Source organism: Melopsittacus undulatus, chromosome 2, assembly GCF_012275295.1.
Source record: "Melopsittacus undulatus isolate bMelUnd1 chromosome 2, bMelUnd1.mat.Z, whole genome shotgun sequence".
NCBI classification, from domain to species: domain Eukaryota; kingdom Metazoa; phylum Chordata; class Aves; order Psittaciformes; family Psittaculidae; genus Melopsittacus; species Melopsittacus undulatus.
In genome coordinates, this window is record NC_047528.1 from 41,762,986 (window position 1) to 41,788,217 (window position 25,232).

The window sequence follows — 25,232 nt, forward strand, 5'->3', positions numbered from 1 at the left end:
GAGGCTCAGAACTGAACAGACTGAGGTACTGCATCTGAGCTGCCACTTAAATTGAAACAACATTCTTGCACCTCATTAGACCTCTGTCAAAAATATTTATGGTGGAAAAATTAGCCTTTGAAAATCAAAATTGATGTTTGACAGTATAAAAGTCACAAGAAAGAACTGGTCTCAGATGTTCACAAAAACCTGAAGTACTTGTGCACATCAGTATGTTTACTTAGATAAACTTTTTGTTCACAAGTATGATCAGGAATATTATTAACATGGATTGAACTTGGCAGCCACTAAGAAAAGCTACCACAGCTTGATTCCTTCCTTAACTCAAACCATAACTGCAAACTGTAGTCTGTAAACTTGTTTAGTGTGTCTTGAGAACTGTAATCTTCCTTGGAATGCACCAAATTAGACTTTGATCACAGTAACAGTCGTTAACATTGGCAAGAACTAAGTAGAGTCAATGCACTCTGTTCTCAACTGCTATAAAACTTGAACTTTCAAAGATCCCTGATTCCCTGGGTCATTACAGTTTATTGTTAGAGAAGAAGCATAAAGGAGCTTCCTTTTCACTCCTGCCAAGAACATATGGTGGGATTTTTTTTCTGAAACATCCGATATCCCTCAGCGTTTCTTCCGAATAACCTATAGTCTTGTAAAGAAACATTTGCATCTGGGAGAATATCAAATCAGTTATATAACTGTTTCTAATTTTTTGTTTAGCTTAGCATTACAGAACAAGTGTGTAATCTGTCCTCTAAAGGCAGTGAAGTTGCCTAAAAATGTTAGCTATAGCTTTTTCTCTTTTACAGCCCACACAGTAGAAGTATAAAAATGGACTTCCTAGAATTATGTGAAGCATTTTGGAAATTATACTTGATTAGTCTTTAACTCATTGCATTGCTATGTTATTTAATGCATCAGGGTTTGATACATGCATCAATCTGATTTATAAGCAATTTTACTGAGCAAATAACTAATAAGGTACTAATACAGTATTGCTCTGAATTGTTATTCTGGGTCTTATGCTTAACTGTAAAATCTGTATGAAATAACTCTGATTCCTAGGATGGAATGTAACTATAGAGGATATTCGCACCCATAAAGCAGCCCATGAATTTAAATGGCAAATATATAAGAAATAAAAAGTGAAAGTAACAAAATGTTTCTGCAGTTTTACATCCAACATCTCTATCAACCAACTGCCATAAATTTTGAGTTTGGTTTGTGGGTTTTTTTTTGGGGGGGGGTTAGTTTGTTTTTTTTTGTTTTGCATCTCTCCAATCTGTAACACCTCCAGTGCTGTGCTTGCACTATTTGTGTAAGAGAACGCAGGCAGTAGGCTCTAACCATCTGTTTGCTCACTGGAATTTTAGCAGGCTGAGTGTGACGGGATGGTTGAGTTCACACTCAACCCCGTTCTCTTAGGCAGAAGAGAAACTGGTTTGGCTCTCTGTTTTATTCTTTACCCAACCACTAATTTGGGAGAATAAAAATAATAAGAATTTACAATCCTTAGGACTGCCCCAACATTTTACCGCTATGGCTGAAGGTAGACAGTGGGCTAAAACTGTTTAGAGCATTGATGTTGCATCAACAGCCTTTGCTCAAGGAAGCATTCTAAAAATACACTCAGAGTGATTTGGATTGGAAAGGACCTTAATGTCATCTAGTTCCAACCCACCTGCCCTGGACAGGGACACCTCCCACTAAATTGGGTATGCAACAGTGCTGTTCACTTTATTCAAGAAAAACAAACCTTGCAGAGGGAAAACTATTTAGAAAAAACCCAGTTAATTTAGGTTTTGGAGAGCTCCCTAACCCTTGGAACTTTTCTTTTTGTTTTTGTAATTTCACTAATCTTTGATCACAGAAGTCACCATTGTGATAATCTAGCTTGACTTTTGCCTAACAGCCCATAGAACTAAAGTTTAGGTCTTCAGAGAGAGATAAAATTTTTCAAAGAGAGATAAGACATCACTAATTTTGATAAGATTTCTTTTTTCCCTTTTTATTTTTTTTTTGGGTGCTCTGATCTCACCGTTTTTCTCATCCTAGCTCTGTCTTTACCCATATGTCTAGCAAAGTAATACTCTTGGGATACTGTTTGTTCTTAATCATGGATTAAACTGACATGGGGAATACTACCAAGCATTTCTTTTTACCACCTGCTGAAGCACTAATCAGACTTCCTGGTGCAGCAGTTGATTGGCTAGCAGCTGTAGCCCAATTCAGTTTAAAAACTGTAGTCTCTGTTTCAATATATATTAATGCTGATAATTGTACTGTTGACAAAAGAAGTTGCTGTGTGAGGAGTGGTGTTTATGAACCTTAACTTCCTAAGAATGTGCATGTTGTGCAGGCTTTTGTCACATGTAAAGAAGTTCTGGTTAGGAATAAGGCTTTTCTTGCAGTCCAAATGTCTCATTGGTGTGAATTCTGTGGTGCTGGAGATGAGCTCTTGAAGCAGCTTTGGCCTCTGTGGAATACTTCCTTTGCTTGGCTGCTCATCTTGTTAGAAAAGCTTGAAGGAACTTAGTATGTCTTAAGATTTCACCACCGCCAAAACAGGCTTCAAGTGTTGTTAAAAGGTTAAAAACACTTGTGAAGGAAAGAGAATTTTCTCAGACGGTTTGATGCATAGATTTAAATTGCATGTGAAAAAGACTGCTAATGGTAATGACTTCTAATGAAGAAAAACGCTATTACACTATGAACTGTCATACAGACCCTTTAAAACACTGTTTAATTCAATAATGAGCAATTCAGCACAACAAAAAAAGCCTCAAAAGGTGGCAGGGGAAAATGATATATATTAAGTACATTCTCTGGTTATAATCTTAAAAATAATAACTTACTGCTCATTTGTCTGGAAAAGTTGCACTTTTTATTGTCATTTCAACCCTCCCCCATCTCTACTACAGGGCGTTACTGTATGGGAACTGTATAATGAGGCCACAAACACTTTGTTGGGAGGAGTTATTGCACACTCATGGAATGACTCAACTGAGCAGCTGCAGAACATGTGGCAGGGTCTCTGATCCCAGTGCTATGCATATGAAACAAAGACACACCTAAAAGTATTGTATCTCCTTCCTGTTTCCCAAGTTTCCAGTGGTGTTGGTGTACAGTTAAAGCTCATTTGATCTCTGTCCCAGTCCAACCAGCATTTCTTTCTACACAGTGACACAAGTTCAAAATGGAGGGAAGAAGGAACAGTCCCAGCGTAGTTTGTCAGCTGTTAGGCAGTGAAGCTTCCTTCTAAGAAAGGGACTTGAACTTTCCATTGAAAAAAGTTCTGAATTTGAGCTTCCAGATAGATGAATTTTTGTAACTACTAGCAAGTTAATCTAATAAATATTTAATCTTTGGAAAAAATGGCCATGCAGTACCAGGCACTGCTTTGTCCTGTCAGGTCTTCAATGCATTAGACATGGACTAAGGTACTTCACTGGATTGGGTTCACCAGACAAAGATGAGCAGACAGATCCCTGTTGTTAGAACCTGACAGGTTTGGGCATGAGCCAACTCACGAGCTACTCAGCACAATTGAACTTGTGCACTTTTTAGATATGCTGAAAAGTACAGCTCTTGGTGCCTAGCAAACTTTATAGGTGTTTCTTTTAGATCTTAGACTTAAACGACTCTAGGCATTAATAATAGCTATATATAGGATTGAGTTTTAGATTGGGGCAGATAATAACTGCTCGAACATATTTTTGGACCTACTCCATGAAGCTTTTAGCTTGTTTATAAAGTATTTTTTGCATTACAAACCATAAATGTAATGGGCTTGCTGGTTTATAGGACAATAATACTCAATTCTATTTCGGGGATTTCGTTTTACCACTTCAGATACTTGACCTGCTGCAATTTTCAGTGCAGAAATAAGTTACTCTGATCTTTTCTTCTTGCAAAGTTAGTCTAATTCTCTCTTCTCTGCAGTTTCTAGTTGTTAATAAGTCTTGCTTAAAGAGCGTCTCAAGTCTCTCATGATTTGTCTTCCACATTTTAAATTAAAAGTGAAATGTATGACTTTGTATCCTTTATCTGGAGATGTGTCTTCAACATTAATTTCATATTAATAGTGGCATGTAATTATGTTTTTTATTTAATATTCAGTTAAAAACTTCAAATGGCACAGCTTAATTCATACTTTTTATTAAAGCAATGCATGGAATTTTATGGCTATTGATTGCAACCTTGTTAATTAGACATTATCCAGTATTAACTTTGCTTTTCCAGTATTCCTATATACAGTCTGTTTAAATTTCACTCATACAAATCTGTATGAGTGAGCAAAAGTATATTTTCAGTGTGGAGGAAATTTATAGTTGCCTTGACCTCACTAGGGGACCTACTAATACAGGAAATAAAAGGTAAAGAATTTAATATATAAAATTTAAAATGAGGACAAATACTGACTTAGAAATGCTAAAATATTAGTTGCCTTAAACTGCATTCTAGATTATAAATTCAGCTTTGAGAACTTAAAATCTTTTCTGGTCTCATTACATTCACACAGGGGGTGTTTTTAGTATATTCTCATTATTTTAGCAATATTAGCCAGAAAACGAGTAAGTGCAATCGTTAAAATGGTAGAAGTCAAGAATAGTGATAAAAATGGTAACAAAGGTAAAAAAGGCTTTATAAAAATATCTTCCAATATTCTGATCATCCCTGTGCCATCAAAGGAATATTAAATTTGGTAATACTCAAAGTCTTATTAATGGCTTCATAATAATTATGTCAGGAAGGTTTTAAAGGCCAGAAGTATACAGTTTAACAGCTTCCAGTCAATGGAATGCCTCAAAGCCAGAGTAAATTCCTAATCTCAACAAGTTTTTTAGTTTCAGTTTTATAACTATTTCGAAGTAAACAGTTACTATATTGAACATTCCAGGAAGACCAACAATCTGGTCTGTTCTGACAGCAGCAGCTTACAAAATTGTAAAATGTGATGTTGTCTGTCCTGCCTTTTATCATGAACTGTCTAGTTTGCAAAACTCTTAAATTTCTGCCCCACAGCAGGTTCTGATCTTACAGTTTACTCCCTCCACAGGAAGGTCAGTAGACTGTGAGGACTTGTAAGCAGCAGTGGTTTACCAGTCCTCTTTTGGAATTTTCTTAGGCAAGTTGAGAATAAATTGTTTTTAAAGCCATCTGATACATTATCTAAATGTAAAATGTCTCATTTTAAATTGGTTCTTCAAGTGCAGAATTCGAAAAGAAAAAATCAGTAGTACAGAAACTGCAGTAGCCATTAAACTCTTGTAAGTATTTCTGACTCATAGAATTATTGTCACTGCTAAATTCCTCTTTCTTTATATAGTTACATTTTGGGGTTGGAGGTTTTCTGGTTTTGGCCTTTTTTATGTGGAGCTGCTGAGATTTAGGGGTGGATCAGTATGCTTGAAAGTCAGAAGCTAATTGGGAAAATAACACCTGTGGCAAACCTGTGGAAAACTCTATTCTCTGGACAGATTATTAGACTTGGTAACTTTCCGTGCTTATTTCTGACCTCCACAGTTTCTACTGTATTTGATGCTTGCTCTTTATGAAGAATTTCCATCCCTGTCTTTGTCTTTAAGGTCAGCAATATGGGAGCAGAAAGAATCAGTTTCCTACCACTCTTGGTAGGAAAGGGGGAAATGAATGAGAAAGAAGATGAATAATACAAAGAAAGTAAATGGTTTTGAATGGCACTTATGCATTGATTAAAAAGCGAAAATATTTTTTTCCGGAGAAGCTATCTAATGCTCAGTTTTCTCAGTCTACTAGAATCATTCTATTGAATGCATAATGCGGGGCATACCTTAGGGAACTGTGATTTCTGTTGTGCTTGCATAACTTTAATAGATTCACATGCAGCTGGCAGATCTTAGTGCAGATAAGTGGAGGATCGTTGATGTGTGAGTATGTTTGCTAGTGCAGTTCTGCAGGGGTTACTTTGAAGAACTATACTGTTGAACAGCTTATATCAGTGACATGGAGGAAAACATAAAAAATGTACTCCCAAACCTACAGGCAGTGTAAAAAGATCAAGAGACAGTAAAGCACAAGACATCAACACAGGACAACCTGGGTTCTGAGGCCAGATAAAAGCTGTGTAATTAGCACAGAAGATAAAGTTTATTTCATGACACAAGGTGAGAGGTTCTCTGAAAGACTAAAGATTAGGTTGTGGGGTTTTATATGTGTCGACAGGGGAAAAGAATGGTGGGTGATAAGCTGAAGATGAGACCCTGGTTTGCCATCATGGCCAGATGAACTAATGTAATCCATTGATCCATGTTCATATAATCATTAATCAGGACTGAAAAGGTTCCCTTTTCATTTAGCACTGATGTATTTAAGTAAACTATGAATATGTTACTTACTGTCTCTGTAGCTATAGACAGGATTGATTTGAATTTTTATTTGTTCTGGTTTATTTCAGTAGTAAAAAAACCTAGTTGTTAAGCTTGAATGTTTGTTTTTTGTTCTGTATGTTCTGATCCAAACAAATCATCAACTTGATTGGTTCTGTGGCCTGTGTGGGACAGAAGATCAAAACTAAATCATCACAATGGTCCTTTCTGGTCTTAATATATTTACTGTAACTTTGTCAGCTGCAGCTGAGAGTCATTTTTAATACTTCTGTGGTCTTTCTTCTAATAGTAACAATTTGAATGGTTTAACATAGTCCTACTGCTTCCACGGATACTAAAGGGATCCTGAGTGTTAATGGCAATACTGCCACTGGCCTGCTATTTTAGAAGAATAGGTGAAAAACTTAGGAAGTTGCATACCTCACCACGGTAAGCTTCCCTTTTCCTTTGCTTTCCTTTTATGTTAGACATGGAACAGTAAAGAAAATCTGGGTTCTGTTACAGTAGTTGCTTGATTCATTTTAAATCCCAGAGTAGCGCCACCTAGCTTTCCTAAATTCCCAAAGAACTGTTGCTCATGGTTTTTGTAGCTGTAGACAAAACTGATCACACGCTATTGTCAACTATTCCTTCCATGAGATGATACTTAAATCCCTTCCCTCCATACTTTCCAACAGTCTGTTTCTTGAATGAGTCAGTTAATTCATGTTCATATTACAAAGTTCACTGGGTGTGAATAACCTCTAGCTTATCTAAGTGGTAAACTTCAGATTTGGACCATGTCTTTGCTTATTTTCATTGTTCTTTTATCTTCTCATTCAAACTCCACACATTCTTGATTATTATCTATGTGATTTAATCAGTTAAAGGACAGTACAATAAGCAGTGGATACCTTTGCAGTTGCCTTTTTAGGTATGTTACTTCAAGTTTAAGTGGGCTAAGTATGTTCTTTTTTAATGTTTATGTAGTCGTCATCGTCCTCGCTGTCTTCACCACCATCCTCATCGCAGCCTCAGGTTAGCCACAGCAGAACGAAGGCTTCACCATTGTGTCACTCTGCATCCCTCTCCTGGGCCAAACGTAATCATGTAGGTCCTGCAAAGGCTACCAGTCCGTCAATCCGTCTTCGTCGTTGGCGGCCCTTGATACGCCTTCCATCTGTTGGGCTTCATTCTGTTGTAAGTGTAGTCCATCTTCAGTCTTTTCTTACTCTGACACAATTGGCCTTCAGCCATGTAACTTCAGTCTTCAAGGCATCATTTTTTGTTGGGGTCTTTTCTCAACCATTCTTAGGCTTTCTTTCTTCTTTTTTATTTTTTCCTTTATTTTTTTTCCTTTCCCCCATGTCAGACAGCAAAAGTACATCACTCCATGCTTTGCTGTCCAGGTATTTTTTATTCAGTACATGTGCCAAATCATTTCCAAAGCACAGATGAAATTTGCCTTTCATGAAGTGGCTTTTTTTCTTTTCACCATAGGCTCTACATCCAGCCTCTTCTTTTCACCTCATCTTCATGATCGTTCATTTGGATGTGCTAAACCAAGGAGCTTCTAATTCTTTGTCACATGATACTATTTCTTCTGTGTTTGAGACCTGGTTTATGTTCTCATATCCTAAACCTGGTCTCCTTTTCTTTCATTCTAAGTCTTGCTTAATGGTCCCTGTGTATTTTAGTAAAGATGAAATGTTTCATGTAAGTCCAAGGGGCTGGCTTATTTTGTCACTTGACATCTGTTTCTTTATCTAGTTTGTAGACATACATTCTAGTTGAAGGTGAAGGCTTCCTAATAAGAAAAGCTTGTCATCACATAGCATGCTTAGACTTTTTTCCCTTCTTCACTCGCAGGGCACAAATATATCTTGAAAACATAGAAAAACATATGCACACAACAGCCAATATTTCTAAGCTGCCCTGTGACCACCATCAGAAACACTAAACTGAGAGAGTGGTTTAGTGTTAACTTCATCCTGCTCTTAAGGAGTGATCACACTTCTAGTACACTCACAAAAAAAATTAAAATCTTAATACATAGAAGAGAATATTCTTAAATAAAATTGGGACAGTGTTTTTCCTTTTATCATTCTTTGGCAATGACCACATTTCACCTGTGTTACTAGAAATTCTTATTTGAGGTATGTGGATTTTTTTACAGAGGTGGAATAACTATTCTGACTGTGGTCCAACTATTTTCCTTTTTCATACAGAGCTGTCTTTCCAGGTGTGAAAATCTTTCTCAGTATTTTACTGCTATTAAAAATTAGTGTCCAAATGCTTCCATTCCTTTATAGCTTTTATATTTTTATCCTTATATCAATACAAGACCTTTTCTCAGACTCCTTTCTCTTTTTGTGAATAATAATTGCTAATATTAAATATCTAGCTCTCTTGTAATCTTTAGAACTAAAGAATGTTCTTGATGTTACCTTTTGGAGCTATTTAAATGCACTGAGGAGGCATGGAGTTTAGCACTGAGTTAAGTTCTCCCCAGCTCATGCTTCCTACCCCCCATTTAGTATTTATGCCATTAACATTGGCAAACTGACATTTTGCAGTGGGGTTATTTTTGTTTGTTTAGCAGAACTTGGAAAATTCTCTGTCACTTCTGTAATTTGACACTGGGATCTTGTTTGAATTTGACCTATATAAGCTTGTTGTTAACAAAAGACTTACTGAGGAAGACTTGAGCTTGCTTGTGCCTGCCTAGAACAAAAACATTAATTGACCACGAGTTTACTTCAGTGCTAAATAGATCATGATTTATCCAAGGATGGCCATTACAGCATAATCTGGTGTGAGCATACCAGAAAGCCACTGTTAGCAGGTTGAGGGTTTTATTCAGAAAATTTGAAAAATGACTCTTTGTCCATTAGCAGTGAGTGTTTGTTTTGAAAATGTTCAAAAGATAATTAAAAAAGAAGTGGCCTTTGGTATAAAAGGCAAAACCTTACCTGGCAAAACTGAAGCTTCCTGCTAAAAATAGTTTTAAATATTACTTGTTAACTCCCCTGAGATCTTTACTTTCTCCATCTGACAGATGAGATTCTAATTCTAAGTCCTATATGCAAAGACTTATCTCTGAATACAATATAGTCTGATATTTACTGGTAACTAAAATGTTCTTGTCTTTATACTTTTGAATAACATACCTTTCCAAGAAGATTCAAGAATGCACAAACTATATGTAAATTAGTTTAATACGCAGAAAATCAGACAGCAGTTTTGGCATTAAAGCTCTCTCAGTTAGCTTGCTAATAAATATTACCTTGTCTTTCAAGTTTTGTCCTGTCAATGCTTGTCAACAAGTATTATTAGTATACAAATCATTGTTCTGTGTACAAAAGATGTGCAAAGAGGCTGAAATGGTCTTGGCATTGTATGAAAATGTTCAAGGATTGCTTTATTAAGAAATCTATGCATTTAAATTTAAATTACAGGGAGAAGCATCCTGTGTATTTTAAAATACAGTTGAATTTTCTTGCAATTCTAAAGACATTTCTACTGCTTAAACATTGAGAAACAGAAAATAAATAGTTTCAAAACTAAGAGCAAAAGTTTTAGTTGTGGGAGACAGTATTTATGCTCCTTAAGCAAACATACTGTGCCCACTTGAAAACTTTCTTTGACCTTTGTTCGGGGGTTGAGTTTGTCTGGACACTAAATGCCCACCAAGCTGCTCTGTCACTTCTCAGCAGGACAGTGGAGAAGCTGTAAGATGGAAAAAAACTCGGGAGTCAAGATAAAGGCAGTTTAATAAAGCAAAACCAAAGGTCAGATGTGGAAGCAAAGCAAAACAAAATTTATTCTTTACTTCCCATCAGCAGGTAATGTCCAGTCATTTCCTGGGAAGTAGGGCTTCAGTACACCTTGTGATTGTATGATAACAAAGAATGCCCCTTTCCTCCCCCTGCCTTCTGTTGCTTTTATTGCTGAGCAGACATACAGTATGGAATATCTCTTTGATCAGTTTGGGTAAGCTGTCCTGGCTGTGCCCCCTTCTGCACCTCACAAGATATTTCCCACCCTCAGTCTGCTGGGTGAGATGGGAGAATGTTGTAGATACAGCTTGATGCTGTGTGAGTACTGCTCAGTAGTAGCCAACAGTGGTGTGTTATCAACTATTTAAAACCTTTCTTGCTACCGATACAAAGCACAGCACTGAGAGAGCTGCTATGGGGAAAAGCAGCTCCATCTCAGCCAGACCCAGTACAACTTTTCATATAATGGGGAAGAAGAAAAAACAAAAAAAACCCAACAATAAAACAAACTGATATATTGCAGTACAGTAGATGTAGCAAAATTTTAAACTGCGGGTAACAACATGCTTGATTACTAGTGTTGAATTTTCCTCAGTCCTTGTAATGATCTCTTATTCTTCCAGCTCTTCTCCTCTTTTAGTGTCTCTGCTTGCCTTTGGATCATTTTGCAGGCTTTTGTATGCCAGGCTATTCTAATTCTTTTTCCTTTCCTGTACTTCTCAAATTGGAAAACATGCTCTTTGTTTTCTCCTATTTACTTTCTCTGTCAGGCTGAAGTTCCCACTCTTTAAAAAACAAAACAGGAATACCTATTTAGAGCAGCATATTGCTAAATAATCCCTCTTGCTTATGGATCTAAATGGTGAGTTGTGTTTTTATAAACATTCTGTATCCTGATACTCTGGTCATCGATAGATCCATCTCTGAATTTCAGCTTCTTGCTTGACATCCTCTCATTCAGAATCACATGCATCTTGGAATTGAACTTCATATGTCACTTGCATATTTCTAGCTGTAGTTGGGGACACATAGTCAGTAAGCTTGAGACAGCTTGTCTACAATGACAGCCCAGTCGAAAAGTGCATAAGGCATTGCTTAGCAGAGGATCTTCTTGTCCGTTCTTGGGTCTGCACTCTAGATTGTCCCTCAGCATCTTTCCTATAGAAATTCTTTTTCATTATTCTGGACAAAGCATACCTTGATCTACATTAAGCTAAGTATGTTCAAGTGTGAAACGCTCTGCAGAATATTGAGTGTGAACAGAGATGTTGCTGTTCTCTGAGAATGAGCCAGAAAGCATCTTGCTGAAACCTGTGATCATCATTCCAGTGGTCTTTGTTTTAATAGAAGTATTTTAACCAGGACTGAAATGTTTTTTACAGGCCTACATGATACATTTGTCCAAGCATGTTCTGTGCTGCACAGTGGAAATTACAGATGCCTAATCTACCCAACAGCAATTGCATCACTTTTTCCTCTTTGGAATTTACTGAATCTAAACCGAGCATTCTGTTGTGTAAACTTCAGTTTTTGAATGTTTTCCTGTGACTTCTTGTAACTCCTTGTGAGTGGAATTGTATAGTTAATCCACTAAGTTTTCTTTTTTTTATTTTAGATTTCAGTTACTTTTGTTACGATCTTTGAATTGGATGCATCTGAAACTTTTTATTCTTCAGGGCTCTGCAAAATTGTCTTTTCCTTATTGGTCATTACCGCTCTTCTTCCAGAGCCCAAGAGACTCTTGATGCCGATTTCTTAACACAGGTGGTGCTTTCTCCTTTCACAGTCACTACGTATAATGCAAAGCATTCTACTAAACTTGTTCTTGCTTCACTCCTTTCTCTCAAGAGCAAGTGTAAGGAAACAGTAAAATTACAAGATTTAATCGCAAGAAGTAGTCCGAAATCTGTCATACAACATTGAACCTGGTTTTATAATGCCATCTTCCAAAAAGAAGTTTCAGGCAGGATGCAGTGAGGACTTGTTCAGTGTGTCCGAGAACATAAGACAGTTTTTCTTTTCCAGTTGTGTGTTTGTCCCAGAAATGCAGTTTTGGAGAAGAGAAACGAGTTGCACATCAGATTTGATGAACAGTTCTGTTAGCAACATTTGAAGATCGAAAGATTTGAAATGCATGAAAATTTAAAACTGACTTTTAGATTGGGATAATGGTCTAAGTGCATTAGCAAGATATCCTGTGCAGGTAATGAAATGTACTTTATTAGACCAGCTAATACAATTGGGCAAACAGTGGTATAGAGGGCTACTGCTAAGTTTCTGCAGCTCAATGCAACAACAGGAAAGAGCAGTATTGTAGTTTGTGATGAGAGAGCAGTTTGCAGTGGTGAAAGGTAAAATTAGGGCATTTGTTAGTACAACAAGAGTGAGTAGAAGGGTTATTTGTATAGCAAAAACTTTGGGAAGTGCCATTTTAAAAATTACTGATTGGAAATCTGTTAGTGAAGAATAAAGGAAGAAATGTGGACGTGCTTTTGTGATAGCATGAGCTAATGGGTATTGACCTGAGATAAGTCAACTAAAATTTATTTCTCACAGCAGTCAGCAGTTATTTAATTTGAATGTCCAGGTTAGTAGAGAAGGCAGTCAAATCCTGTGAAAAACTGGGGCTTGGTAATTTAGGTGCTTTTATTGTGGTATCCAAAATTAGCGCACACAGTAACCTTGGCTGTTAGTTTTGTATGTGAGACTGGGAATATGCTATATTATTACCATTGGGCATTATCTTAATACCTTGATGTCACAAATTACAGCTGAGATGTTCTCGGAACCATCACGTGAGCACTAAACTTTTTGCATTTTTCCTCTTCAAATCAGTTTCAAGTCTACTGATCATTATTACTTTTTTTTTTTCTGCTAACCCTACAATTAAGATTTGTTTCTTATGCTAAGGTTGAAAGGATAATGTAAACTTAGGTAAGCTCCCAAAGAGATCTGGTATTTGTCCTCATTCTGTCTTTTTTGGATGGGAAAAATAGAAATTTTCTTCACTGTGTGTCACAGCTCCTCAGAAGACTGGAAAAATGAGTCTTGAATCCTATAGCTTAGTTCCAAATCCTGATTAGACAATTATTTAGACTCCTGTCTTTCTTTTCCCTTGTTTGGATGTGTGGTCATTTAAATCTTCTGTCTCCTTTTGCACATTGAGTGATCTTTGAAAAGAAAAAGATCTAAAGGAACATTCCAACACCTGACTGATGTTTGTGTTACTGTGGCCTTTGACAAGAAGGACAATCAAGAGAAAATACTCTGTAATTGTTCTATATATACTACCTAGTGATGAACATGCAAGCAGACCTCTTAAAGCTATGTTCTCTTCTAATTTTAAGCATGCACAGACTGTTTATTAGGAGCTGAAAACTTGGTCAAAGGTGTAGCTTTTCAAGGAGGCCACAAAAGACATCTCTCCAAAGCTGTCATTCCCACTTTCTATTCCTTTGAAATCTAAAGTCTTTTGTTTCAGGTGTTAGAATTTCTAGAGCTTCCCAGTGAAGCAGGAATTGGCCTGACTAGGCTTCTTTTCATGTGTGTGTTTGTGTGTGCATGTACATCCACACATGTGCAATGGATGTCTTTTTTTTTGTTGTTTTTTCCCTTAAGGAGTGGTGTGGAGATTTTTAATCAGATTCATTGCAGGGAAAAAGTTTTTATTTGTAATACATATTTTTAATATTTTTATAACAAAGTTTTAGGTCATCTTGACTACTCAGACCCTATTGTTTCTCTGTGCTTATGGTTATGCGAATCATTGTCAAAAATTGTTGAAATCCAAATTTTCAAGCAACATGATAGATCTGCTTTGTACATTATATGAAAAGAAGTCACAAGGAAAAGAGACTTTCTGCATTACACCATGTGGTAGAAGCTTTAAAAGTTTCATGGCACTTTTGTTGTCTGAGGTTGGGGAATTAAAAATGTAAAACCACAACATTTCTCACGGGTTGTGGCAATGGCACCATGAGAGCATGTTATTTAGATTAGACATAAACAAAAGCTCAGCAGGATTCTATAGGAGTCTGTCTCCAAGTAAATTCTATGAAAAGTTAATCATGCTTTTTTTGATGGCTTCCCTATCCATCTTCTAACTGTATGTATTCCAAGCATGCCAAGTATTCCTCCCTATAGAAAAGGTGCTTGTTAGAAGCTGGTAAAGAATACAATCCAGTCTTCAAAAATGTTCAAAAGGGCAACTGTATTGTGTTATAAATATGATCAAAACCAAATCCTGAACACAGAATTATAGAATCATAGAGTGGTTAGGGTTGGAAAGGACCTTAAGATTGCCTAATTCCACCCCCCCTGCCATGGGCAGGGATGCCTCACCCCTAGACCATGTTGTCCAAAGCTGTCCAACCTGGCCTTGAGCACTGCCGGGGATGGAGCATTTACCCCATCTTGAAGTCCTCTGAAATAGTGGTATTTTGAGCTCTTCTAGTTAATGACAGTCTGAACCCAGGTAGCATATGTTCAAAGCTTTTAAATTCTAAGCCATTTCCTTCCTAGAGTGAGACTAACTAGCAGTGGTCTTTCCCCTAACTTTGAAATTCCGTGAGCTCAGTTGTTATGTTTAATTGATAAGTGACCAGCCATGAAGTCATATTTACAAAGGGAGTTAGGTGGCAGTGTGGCATGTGACAAGGACTCTCAGTTATGCTTGACTGCACACTTCTGTAGCACCACACTTTAGATGCCTTCTAAAAACTTGGTTGATTGATGGGAATAACAGCAAGGTACCATTGATTGTCAGCTACTGTCGTGTGATTTTCAGGAAGTTATGGAAACCTGTGGTCCTTTGAAGTTTACAACTAGGGTAGCCAAACTCTTCAGGCTGCTTGGTCTACTTGTTTTTTTCTAAGCCCTGGTTCTATTTGGCCTTCTGTAATACAAAATTCTCAAAGGCAATTCACTTATGCCATAGGGCAAAGACTCCTTGGAGTTTTTGGTGGAAGAGTCCTCTTATCCTATTGATAGCTGCCTCCTCCTTCGAGGCTGGAATGCACTGTCTCCGCTCTAGGTCCTCTGAAACAAAGATAAAACAGGGTATTTGCACTTGTCAAACTTTAACTGGTCATGGAGATGCATGTCAAATGAGGGCGATGGGAGGTTTTGTGGGGATTTTGTTTTGTTCTTCTTTCATTTTTGAGCTTGCTACATAGAATTTCAGTAAGCTTGTGCCTTACTGTAACGCTCTGTTCTTCGGTGTTCTTGATGTGTTGAAGGGGGCTTATGGTGACTTCTTGTCTTTTGCTATATTGTGTTCTGGTTGTTGCTACATATCTTCAGTTTAGACCATCTTTCCAAGTCTTTTCTCATGACCATAAGAACAAAGGAATCTTTTAATCCAGTCTTGGAAAACATGATGTGACTATAAAGTTCTACAATTCATTTTAATCTGTTTCTGGCAAATTCTTAGGTTTTTGGGGTGCTTCAAGAAATTCACATAAGGCTAACAGTAATTACAAAATGGAAGAAAACTGCATGAAATATAATGTCACAGGAGTCAGGTTCTTGATGATTTAAGAAAAACTGATGTGCTATTCCCATTCCCTCAAACATTATCTTCTTAAATTGTGGCTTGAGGCTCAGCTGCAGACTGAAAAGATTGGTGAGGAAATAAACCATTAATTTCTTGAACACAACAGTGGTGATGTGTGTCTTCTGAAGAAGCTTTTGCTTGCTGTAGTTAGCAACACAGTACTGGGCTAGATAGCTCTTTAGCTAGTGTAACCATTCTTTATGTCATGTCTCTGCACTTGGGTCCTTTCTTGGTATGATGGCTATAATGCCACTTTGAAATTTCAGTCTAGGAACCTCTAGTTATTTTCCTTCCTCCGCACCTAAATGTGTAAATTGTTTCTTTTGACTACCTGTGAAGAGGGAACAGTAACTGTACTATATGTGGCTTACCATATGAAGAAAAGAATAATTTGACCAAGTGAATATTTTTGGGTTTAAAATACTACAGGTTCATAGTTCAGCTTTGCCTCGCTTTGTTATAGGAGATGATTTAATGAAGGAGTTGCTATTTATATGAAAATCTATTTTTAATGTTAATGTATTTGACTTGATAATACTTCTAGGTCAGTAATGAAAAATAAAGCTTTTATGTAGAGCTATAATTGGAAATACTTCCAGATACTTTAGCTGTGCATTGCAGAAAGCTTCTTTGTATTCCAAAATGTTCTGCAGTGTGACTTCTGCCATTCTGTGTAGATCCAGAATGTGCTTCTCACTTGTTGTTTGTCTTGCCCAGGTGTATTGCATATTGTGATATGTTCACATTAATCTTATTGTGATTAGAGTTTTAGTGAAAGCAATTTATTTTGTTTTGTCTTGCAGGCACCAAGTATAGATGAAAAAGTAGATCTTCATTTTATTGCATTAGTTAACGTAGGTGGTCATCTCTATGAATTGGGTAAGAACACTTTTTATCTGTTTTCTCTATTTGTTTGAAACAAATACAAGTAGTAATGTTAACTATCAATGTTTGAAAGAGATTACTTGATCTAAGGTAGGGCTTTGGTTCTTTTCACATGTATCATAGGGTCTGGGCCAGGGCGGGTCTGTCAAACTATTGCAGCCTTCCTCCCATTGCTTTTTTGGATTCTCCTTTTCTCAACTCCCTCCTATTAAGATAAAACGGTACAGAATACTAAACTGCCTCTGAGATTCCTTTATGATTTACAAGGACAAAGAAAGACTTGAAAAACACTCAGAAGTTTCAGAGAGGAAAACCTTGTTATATTTCTCTCCCCAGATTGCTTGTGGCATTAATAAATGAACTGTATGCCACTTAAAAAGCATTAGCTATATAATTAAATAGCAGGATGCAATTTAAACTAAAAGGATGTAGTCATAGTATCATAGAATGGTTAGGGTTGCAAAGATGTTAAAATCCTCAAGTTCCAACTCTCCTGCCAGCCCCCTCACGCTAGACCATGTTGCTCAAAGCTCTGTCCAACCTGGCCTTGAACAATGCAGGGACGGAACATTTACCACTTCTTTGAGCAACCTGTTCCAATGCCTCATCACCCTCACAGTGAAGAACTTCTTCCTTATATCTAACCTGAACTTCCCCTGTTTTAAGTTATAACCCATTACCCGCTGTCCTGTTGCTGCAGTTTATTGTGTACAGTTCTGGTGTCCTCAACACAAAAAGGACATGGAACTGTTGGAACAAGTCCAGAGGAGGGCCACGAGGATGATCAGGGAACTGGAGCACCTCCCGTATGAAGACAGGCCGAGAAAACTGGGGCTGTTCAGGCTGGAGAAGAGAAGGCTGCATGGAGACCTCATAGCAGCCTTCCAGTATCTGAAGGGGGCCTGCAAGGATGCTGGAGAGGGACTATTCATTAGGGGCTGTAGTGATAGGACAAGGAGTAATGGGTTCAGACTTAAAACAGGGGAAGTTTAGATTGGATATAAGGAAGAAATTCTTTACTGTTAAAGTGGTGAGGTACTGGAATGGGTTGCCCAAGGAAGTTGTGAATGCTCCATCCCTGGTGGTGTTCAAGGCCAGGCTGGACAGAGCTTTGGGTGACTGGTTTAGTGTGAGGTGTCCCTGCCTGTGGCAAGGGGCTTGGAAATAGATGATCTTAAAGTCCTTTCCAACCCTAGCTATTCTATGATTCTACAGTCCCTGATGAACAGTCCCTCTCCGGCATCCTTATAGGCCCCCTTCAGATACTTGGAAGGCTGCTATGAGGTCTCCACGCAGCCTTCTCTTCTCCAGCCTGAACAGCCCCAACTTTCTCAGCCTGTCTTCATATGGGAGGTGCTCCACCTCCCTGATCATCCTTGTGGTCCTCCTCTGGACTTGCTCCAACAGCTCCATTTCTTTCTTACACAAAGGACACCAGAACTGCACACAGTACTCTAGGCGGGGTTTCACAAGAGTAGAGTACTAGCCAGGATACTAGCAGATACAAATACTCTGCAATTCATTTGTTAGTTTTTCTTCTACCTTTCTGTGGTTACTAGACAGTTAACTGTAAAACAGTAGTCTCTGTTTTCTGAATTCCAGCTATTTTTTCCCCCCCTCCTTGAGACTGTGTAGCACCAAGTTCTGTCCAGATATTCTCTAATGACTCCAATCTTAAACATGTTGCTGGGCAACTAGGTTTTGCTGCAGGCTCTTCAAAAACTATCAAGTAGATCAAGATTTGAAAACTGCAAGTCACTGGTCTTTCCTAACACAATTTTTCAGTGTTTTCTACTGAGAACATTTTCATCTTTTGAAAATCAGAATGTAATTAAGCAGTGCCCTTATCAGGTGACAACTATGCATAACATGGGGTATAAGCTGTATGTAACAAGTGTTTATGTTACTGTTAAGGTGATCTAAAGAGTATTATCAGTGGTAAATCATGAAGAACAGGCACACATTTCTGTATTTTTATGAGGCTGGCTGTCAGCAAATTAGATCAAATAGTGAGGCAACTACTATAGGAAGCAATATAAATATTTTATTACTCTGAATTTCAAGGTGTGATGGATGGCTCAGTCTTCTTTTAGTCGTGCGGTACGATTATGATTCTATGATTTCCACATTACCCTTCTATTGTGTGCTAATTTACTTAAAAAGCACAGTACAAACTATAAGTATCGTGTGTAACTGTGAATGATGTAAGATGAAACCCATTTTTTCCCCTCTTTCTTATTAAATTAAAAGAAAAAAAAAAGAAAGAGGCTTAACTCCACTGTAATGTAGTGGCATGACAATACTACAGTTTCCTTTTGTTCTTAAAATAACTTCTGTATGTACTAGCAGAAGACAGCAAAAAATACTTGAAAGTAGGAAAATGAGAGAAGGCTTTTAAATTGATTCAGCGGCTTCAGTCACTGTGGCCAATATGTGGGCTTTGGCAGGCAGAAAATGCGAAGAAAGCACATGGATGCAAAATGCTTATGTGTTTGCCATAGAAAACAAGTTATTTATAGGCACATGAAATTAAAATGCTGTTCTGCCAAGATACATGTGTAAAAAAAAAAAAAAAAGAAAAAAACTTGTAATATAGCAAAGGGCATTCAGTTCTGTTTTCCTGGCATGTTCTGAGGGCTTTGCATGCTCGTAGCTTCAGTTATGCTGTTACAATAATGAACAACCTCTTGTTCATATAAATCCAAAAGTCTTCCAACATTGATCTATTTTTAGTTATGGAAAAAGTAATTTGGAAGTGTTGTCAACTTCGATGCAATCTTTGGGCAGGGAAGAGTCTTTAGAAAGGAGGACAGAGCCAAAAGGGAATTTGGTCTGGCAGATACTTAGGATATCCTGACAGATGTTCTCAAAATGTTAGCTCTTCACAAGTAACCTGAAACGTATTTCTGTGAATTAATTTTTTTTTTAAATGCTGAGAATAACATTGTTACATTGCAAATGGCAGAAAATATAAATCATTATGGTAACCATTTTTAAATTATATGAAAGTCCTTAATACTTGAAGTTAATTGAGTTTGTTTGCTTACTTCTTTTAAATGAGAGTAACATTTCAGTTATGCCAGACTCGTCAAACTGATGGGTCTGGTATTCTGTTCTTTCGCGGAGTGCCTGATCACAGCTGTCAGAGACCACAGATGTACAGCTGTCTGTCTGGCTACATCCATTAAGTGTAGCTGAAATGGTTCTTCTCTACTTGAAAGCAAAGTGCTACGCCACCACTAAAACAATTGCAACTTATAGCCTTAGAGTTTTCAAATGAAATATTAAAAAGTTGTTTTGATTGGATTGTGTTTTTCTAATGTAGCAGACTGATGATACATAATGACACCTGTTGAAGCAGTCAGCAGTGGAGGAGAGATCAGGGAATAAGCTAGAGCCATTTGTGATTCTCTTATGAAAAATGAGGTAGCATTTTTGTAAGTGAAAAACAAAAAATATGTCCAAATAGTTTTAACTGGAAGAATTAAGTTTTTCAAATTTTATAAATATAAATTTTCAGTCTTGCTTTATCTTTCAACAGATGGGCGCAAGCCATTTCCAATAAACCACGGGGAAACTAGCGACGATTCTTTTTTAGAGGTAGGAAGAGAAAACCTTGAATGCTGTAATGCAGAATTCCTGTTAATTTCCACAAAAATTATTTTTAAAAATTATAAAAATATTTGTATGTCATGTTTGTACATTATGATTGGATGAGGAATACAACGAGTGGGATGGTGAGACAAAATTAGGTTTACTTAGTTTTGAAACAGTTATTTCAGAACACTGATGTTGTAACTTTGGATGACAGAGTATCATAACATGATAAGAAGAAATGTCAGAAGGGTTGACTGACAGAAGACTGGACTGACTTTTCTTCTGTGCTGAGACTTTCATATACCCCTGATCCTTTCAACTTGTACATAAGATGAAGTCAGCAGAATGAAAATTGTGTATAATTTTTCATTCTCTTTAGTTACAGTTTGGTGTAGGTGCCATGCTAGACAGAGGTTAATTCCCTCTCTGACACTTGCTAACAATCGTTCTTCTCCAGTTTCATGACTTCTTTTGGGTGCTTCTTTGTGTCCAGAGTTATTGAGTTGAGAAATTAATTGGAAAGGAATATATTGAACTGGGAGGATGAACTGTCATCCACACAGAATGGTGCAAAGTTTAAGAGACGGCAGTGCATAGATCTGACTTCTATGGTATCCAGACCGGATTAGGTTTACAAAAGGAAGAAAACAGAGAAACTAAAAACCAACTAAGCAAAACTTTTTATAGTTTAGTAGCATAGACAAATGTCTGTAAAGCTTGCATACAGTTTGTGCTTTTTTGGGCAGGGGGAGAAGCTGAATAAAGCCTTCCTTTTTATATATGTGGCTTTTTTTTGCTTTACTGATAACATGTGTTCTCCAGATTGCACCCTAAAGCTAGATGAAGGAATTACTTATAATCTTTCACTTACCCCACCACAGCTTAGATTCATCGTGAGACAAAGGGAACATTTCTGAATACAGCAGTACTAGGAAAGGCAAACTTCTGAGATGCATTTAGAAAGTCAAACAAGCAACACATCTGTGACACAAAGTAATATTCAGTCACAAATAGCCATTGTTTCTAAGGTTCTGCATAAAACTTTTGCTCTTATGTTGCCCATGTGAGCGCTGTAAATAATCTTGAATAATGGTGACACATCAGAAGTATAGTTTATATACGTTTGCTACCCTGTTTAGTAATCCTTTATGGAAAAACCCATTTTAAGCATAGATTGTATGAAGCATATCTTTATATTTCAGTTGGGGGGGGGTTTGATAAGTATGATTTATAGTGGTTTTTGTTTTGTTTTTTCTGTTTTTTTACTTTTTTCCTAGGATGCAATAGAAGTTTGCAAGAAATTCATGGAACGTGACCCAGAAGAATTAAGATTTAATGCAATTGCACTGTCTGCAGCTTAAAAGCCTTTTCCAGTGGGGGTAATGCAATGCATTGTAACAATAAAACCGTTGCCATATGTTAATAGTACAAATTTTGATACTTCCCTAACATGTTGATTAATTGTTGCATATGTGGAATAAACTTTGCATTTGTCCTTGCTATTTCTTGCAGCTTGTTCCTAAAGCAACTTTGGGTATTTATATACACGCATGCATTTTGTGCAAGACTTCTGTGTGGTGGGTTTTCCCCCCTTCCACCCTCTTAAAAATTTTGGGAATTACCGTCTGTTATATTTCATCATAGTAATGATGAGCTAGTTCAGAGCAGGATTATCTTTTGTATCATTCACAGATAACATTGAGTGGAGTATGTGGTATGTTAATGGGTAAAAACTTGAAATGTGAGGTTATCTCCATCTTCTAATTATGATGATGAAAGAATATTATAAATGACTTTTACAGGTGACTCAAAGGCATTTTTTTCAGTGCATTATTTATAAATAAACATGTGGAAGAAGAAAGGCAGAAAAAAGACTGTTTCTTCTTACTGTTGGTGAGCACTGACATAATTTTAAACTTATCTTTAATCTACTTTTGAATAAAACTTCGTTTTGTTTCTCAAGCCTGATCATGTTAATAAACTGTCAAAAAGCTTTAGTTAAACCAGTGTTTGCTGTTTGTATATTTGGAAACCCAACATGGATCTTTTGCCCCAGAAAAGCCACACTAGTAATTAATGCTAATTCAAATGGTAGGATTGTGGAGGGCACACCCAGGTGAATACAGCAATATTACAGCAACTTAACTGAAATAAATAAATGGTAGAAAAATAATGCTTGTTCTAGTTAAGTTTGGTGTAACAAGAACAGAAACAAGTTATAGATTTTAAGATAGCCATGATGGTTATACACCTTTTTTTCCCTTTAGGAATGTCTATTGTAAGTTTGTCAGGTGGCATTACAGAATGCTATGTGATACCCTTCCCCTGTGCCATCCCTCCCACCCCACCTACTGGATCTTAAGGTACTGTTGACCAATTTCTACACGTGAATTAATAACAACTTGGTTGGGGTTTGGTTTTGGTTTGATTTGGTTTGGTTTTGGCAAAGCAATCTTATGCTGTAGGATTCTTGTCAAGGTTGGTTTTGGCTAATGTGCATGTTTTTCACATTCAAAGAAAAAAAGAATTTAAACCCTTATTTGTTGCTTTGAAGTGAAATAATCCAGGTTTGCTTCCACTCAAGACCGCTGCCAAAGGAAAATGAACTCTCTGTGTCCCAAAGGGTGCTTTCATTCTCTACCAATTGTCATTGCAGGAAAAATGAATGGGGTTATGCCAGAACAATCTGGCAGAGTTTTCCTTCTTTATAGAAAAGAGGCCTGGGAGTCTGTCTTATCGCTTAAGAACATCTTTTGCACTCTAAAGAAAAAGTCGGAGTGTCTGTCTAAAGCATGTCACCTGGAGAGTCCACTAACAACAGGAGTCTGTTTCCTGTATGTGAGCTGCTTGGAAAAGTCAGGGGGAAGGCCACCACTAACAAGCTTCTTACTTTTGAGCACTTTATTCACCCCAATAAAATGCAGTATCTTTAAGATGTGCTTTATCTTGCCCTGCTCATTAGTAAAGCCCTGAAACTTGCTTCTAAATAAAAACCAAAGGCTTTAGTAACCAAAGCAGCTGCATTGCTTTCCTGCTAGTATCAGAAAAAATCAAATAAAAGTTGTCATAATTTAATTGGGATATTGCATATTTTATACTAAAGGTGACTTGGAGGCCTACATTTAAAGTAAACTATAGCTAATACAGATAAGGTGCTTTTAGGGGAGGGAGGAGGCTAAGGGGAGGGAGGAAGAGGAAATACAGTTTTAAACTGTTAAACTAGTTACAAGAGTTGTCTGCTTCAGCAGAATATTCAAACCATGTATGCTCTATGATGCTCAGGAGATTTTGGTGGGTTTAGGTAATAAAGGGAGGGGCTCTTGTGCAATTATTTATTGCCGAATCACCTTCGACTAGACCTTTAGTTGAGTGTGAGGACTGATTAAATGAATTGATGACAAAGGAAATCAAAGTTAGTCAACTTGGGGTGGGATTTTTTCATGGTCATAATGGAAAAATACATTTTGAATCTTAAGTAAAAACTTACAAATAAGAATTCTTAGCAATTTTGGCAATATGATAGTTTTGCCCAGTGCTTTTTACATAGTCTTCAAATCAGTTGTCCTACAGGGTAAGGCTTCCTTCTATTTTTTTTTTTTTTTTTTTTTTTTACTTTCAGTGTTAATTCCCAGTTTATTAACATGTAAGATTGGACTTTTTAGTGAACATTGCTTTTGGAAAAGTTCTCAAAAGTTTGAGATGACAAAGGAAGAGAAACACGCCAACTTTTAGGCTGAACTATACCTCGTCACTGCACATTCCCTCACTAGATTGAGATTTTGAAAGACTGCATTGCAGAAATACTACCTTGCCAAACACATATGGTGCAACACTTCCAGTGCTTGCAAGGCCACGCTTTGGCAAAGGCATTGGTGACAATCTTGAGGAGCACAGGAAATAAAGGGATCTACAAGATGCTGGAAAACCTCTGGCATTGACAGAACTCTTGTAACTTGGTATAAGGAGTGAGATATGAACGTCTGGCTGACTTGTATAATCCAGCAAGGTCCTGAACAGGACTCAGGACCACGTGATGCTTTTGGCTCCGCAATGCCCATTCCGATGTTGCCCGATCTGTACAATCTGTGCTTATTAGCTCAAGCTCTGTGGGAAAACAACACAGTAATTTCTAACTTGTGCAGCAGCCCTGCCAGAGCCTCACCACCTTTGTGTGGAGCATGGTTTGGCTGCAGGCATGCAGCACTAGTGGCTGCCAGGAAATCCCCTTCAGCTCCTGCAGTCCAGGCTGGCTATACACATCTCATGGAAATGGTACATTTAGGAGTGAAGAAATTATGCATGCTCAGTGCTATATTAATTGTAGTTGAGTGGAGCTGGTGTGCTATTAAGCACTGATGATTGTTCAAGCTCTTTTAAGTATATTAGTGTAAGTTTCCCATGTTATTACATGCATTTTGTTAAGAAACCATAAGAATTTAATAAGCAGCGCAGTGCCCTTTCAGTCATGGCTGCATGATTCAGCTAAGGAAAGAAAGAAGTGTTTTCTGTCACTGAAATGTAAGTTTTAGAAAATAAACACACTTAACAGCCTACATTTAGAAAATAAATAAGGTCATAAACCTGCCTTGGTAGAAAATGTTATTGTATCCAATATTTGTAGAACTCTCTATGGAAAGAATATGATGTCACCTCGAGAGTCCACTAACAAGATTTTGTCGCCTGACTGGTCCCTAGGAGCACACGAATTGAAAGGTTTTGTTTTTGCCAAGTAAAACAATCTTGTTTGCTACTTTTGACACCAACAGTTAGGAGTCATACCTGTTGTATGTAGGCTTTTTCTGATCTAGGCATCTGGTGACCTACCTTGCCAGTGCAGAGGAATACTGAACTATTTTGGTTGTTCAGCCTTGCATAGATAAGTTATCTGTGACAGTTGATTTAAAATTCACTTTGAGGAAGAAATTTGCATGTTGGAACTTTTATTCATTTTGTTAGTAACTGACTTGAAAGCTGCTGTGGTTTGTGTAGCTTGCTAAAATGATGATCAAATTACTTGGCAACTCAAATTGTTTGATCTAAAATGTTACACACTTGATACATAAGAAAAGT

The 25,232-nt window shown here is 37.3% G+C and overlaps 1 protein-coding gene across 2 annotated transcripts in view; it reads left to right on the plus strand.

Moving 5' to 3' along the window:
• Positions 1 to 22,165, plus strand: part of UCHL3 (ubiquitin C-terminal hydrolase L3) — a 45,690-nt gene extending 23,525 nt beyond the window's left edge. Inside the window, exons 7-9 of one of the 2 annotated variants that reach the window (XM_005148114.3) lie at positions 16,484 to 16,559; positions 20,107 to 20,165; positions 21,440 to 22,165. In XM_005148114.3, the coding sequence (XP_005148171.1) occupies positions 16,484 to 16,559; positions 20,107 to 20,165; positions 21,440 to 21,523 (219 nt within the window). In that variant the 3' untranslated portion in view covers positions 21,524 to 22,165. The remainder of the gene's footprint in view (positions 1 to 16,483; positions 16,560 to 20,106; positions 20,166 to 21,439) is intronic. The other variant, XM_031048073.2, reaches the window with a different exon arrangement.
• The last annotated feature ends 3,067 nt before the right edge of the window (positions 22,166 to 25,232 follow it).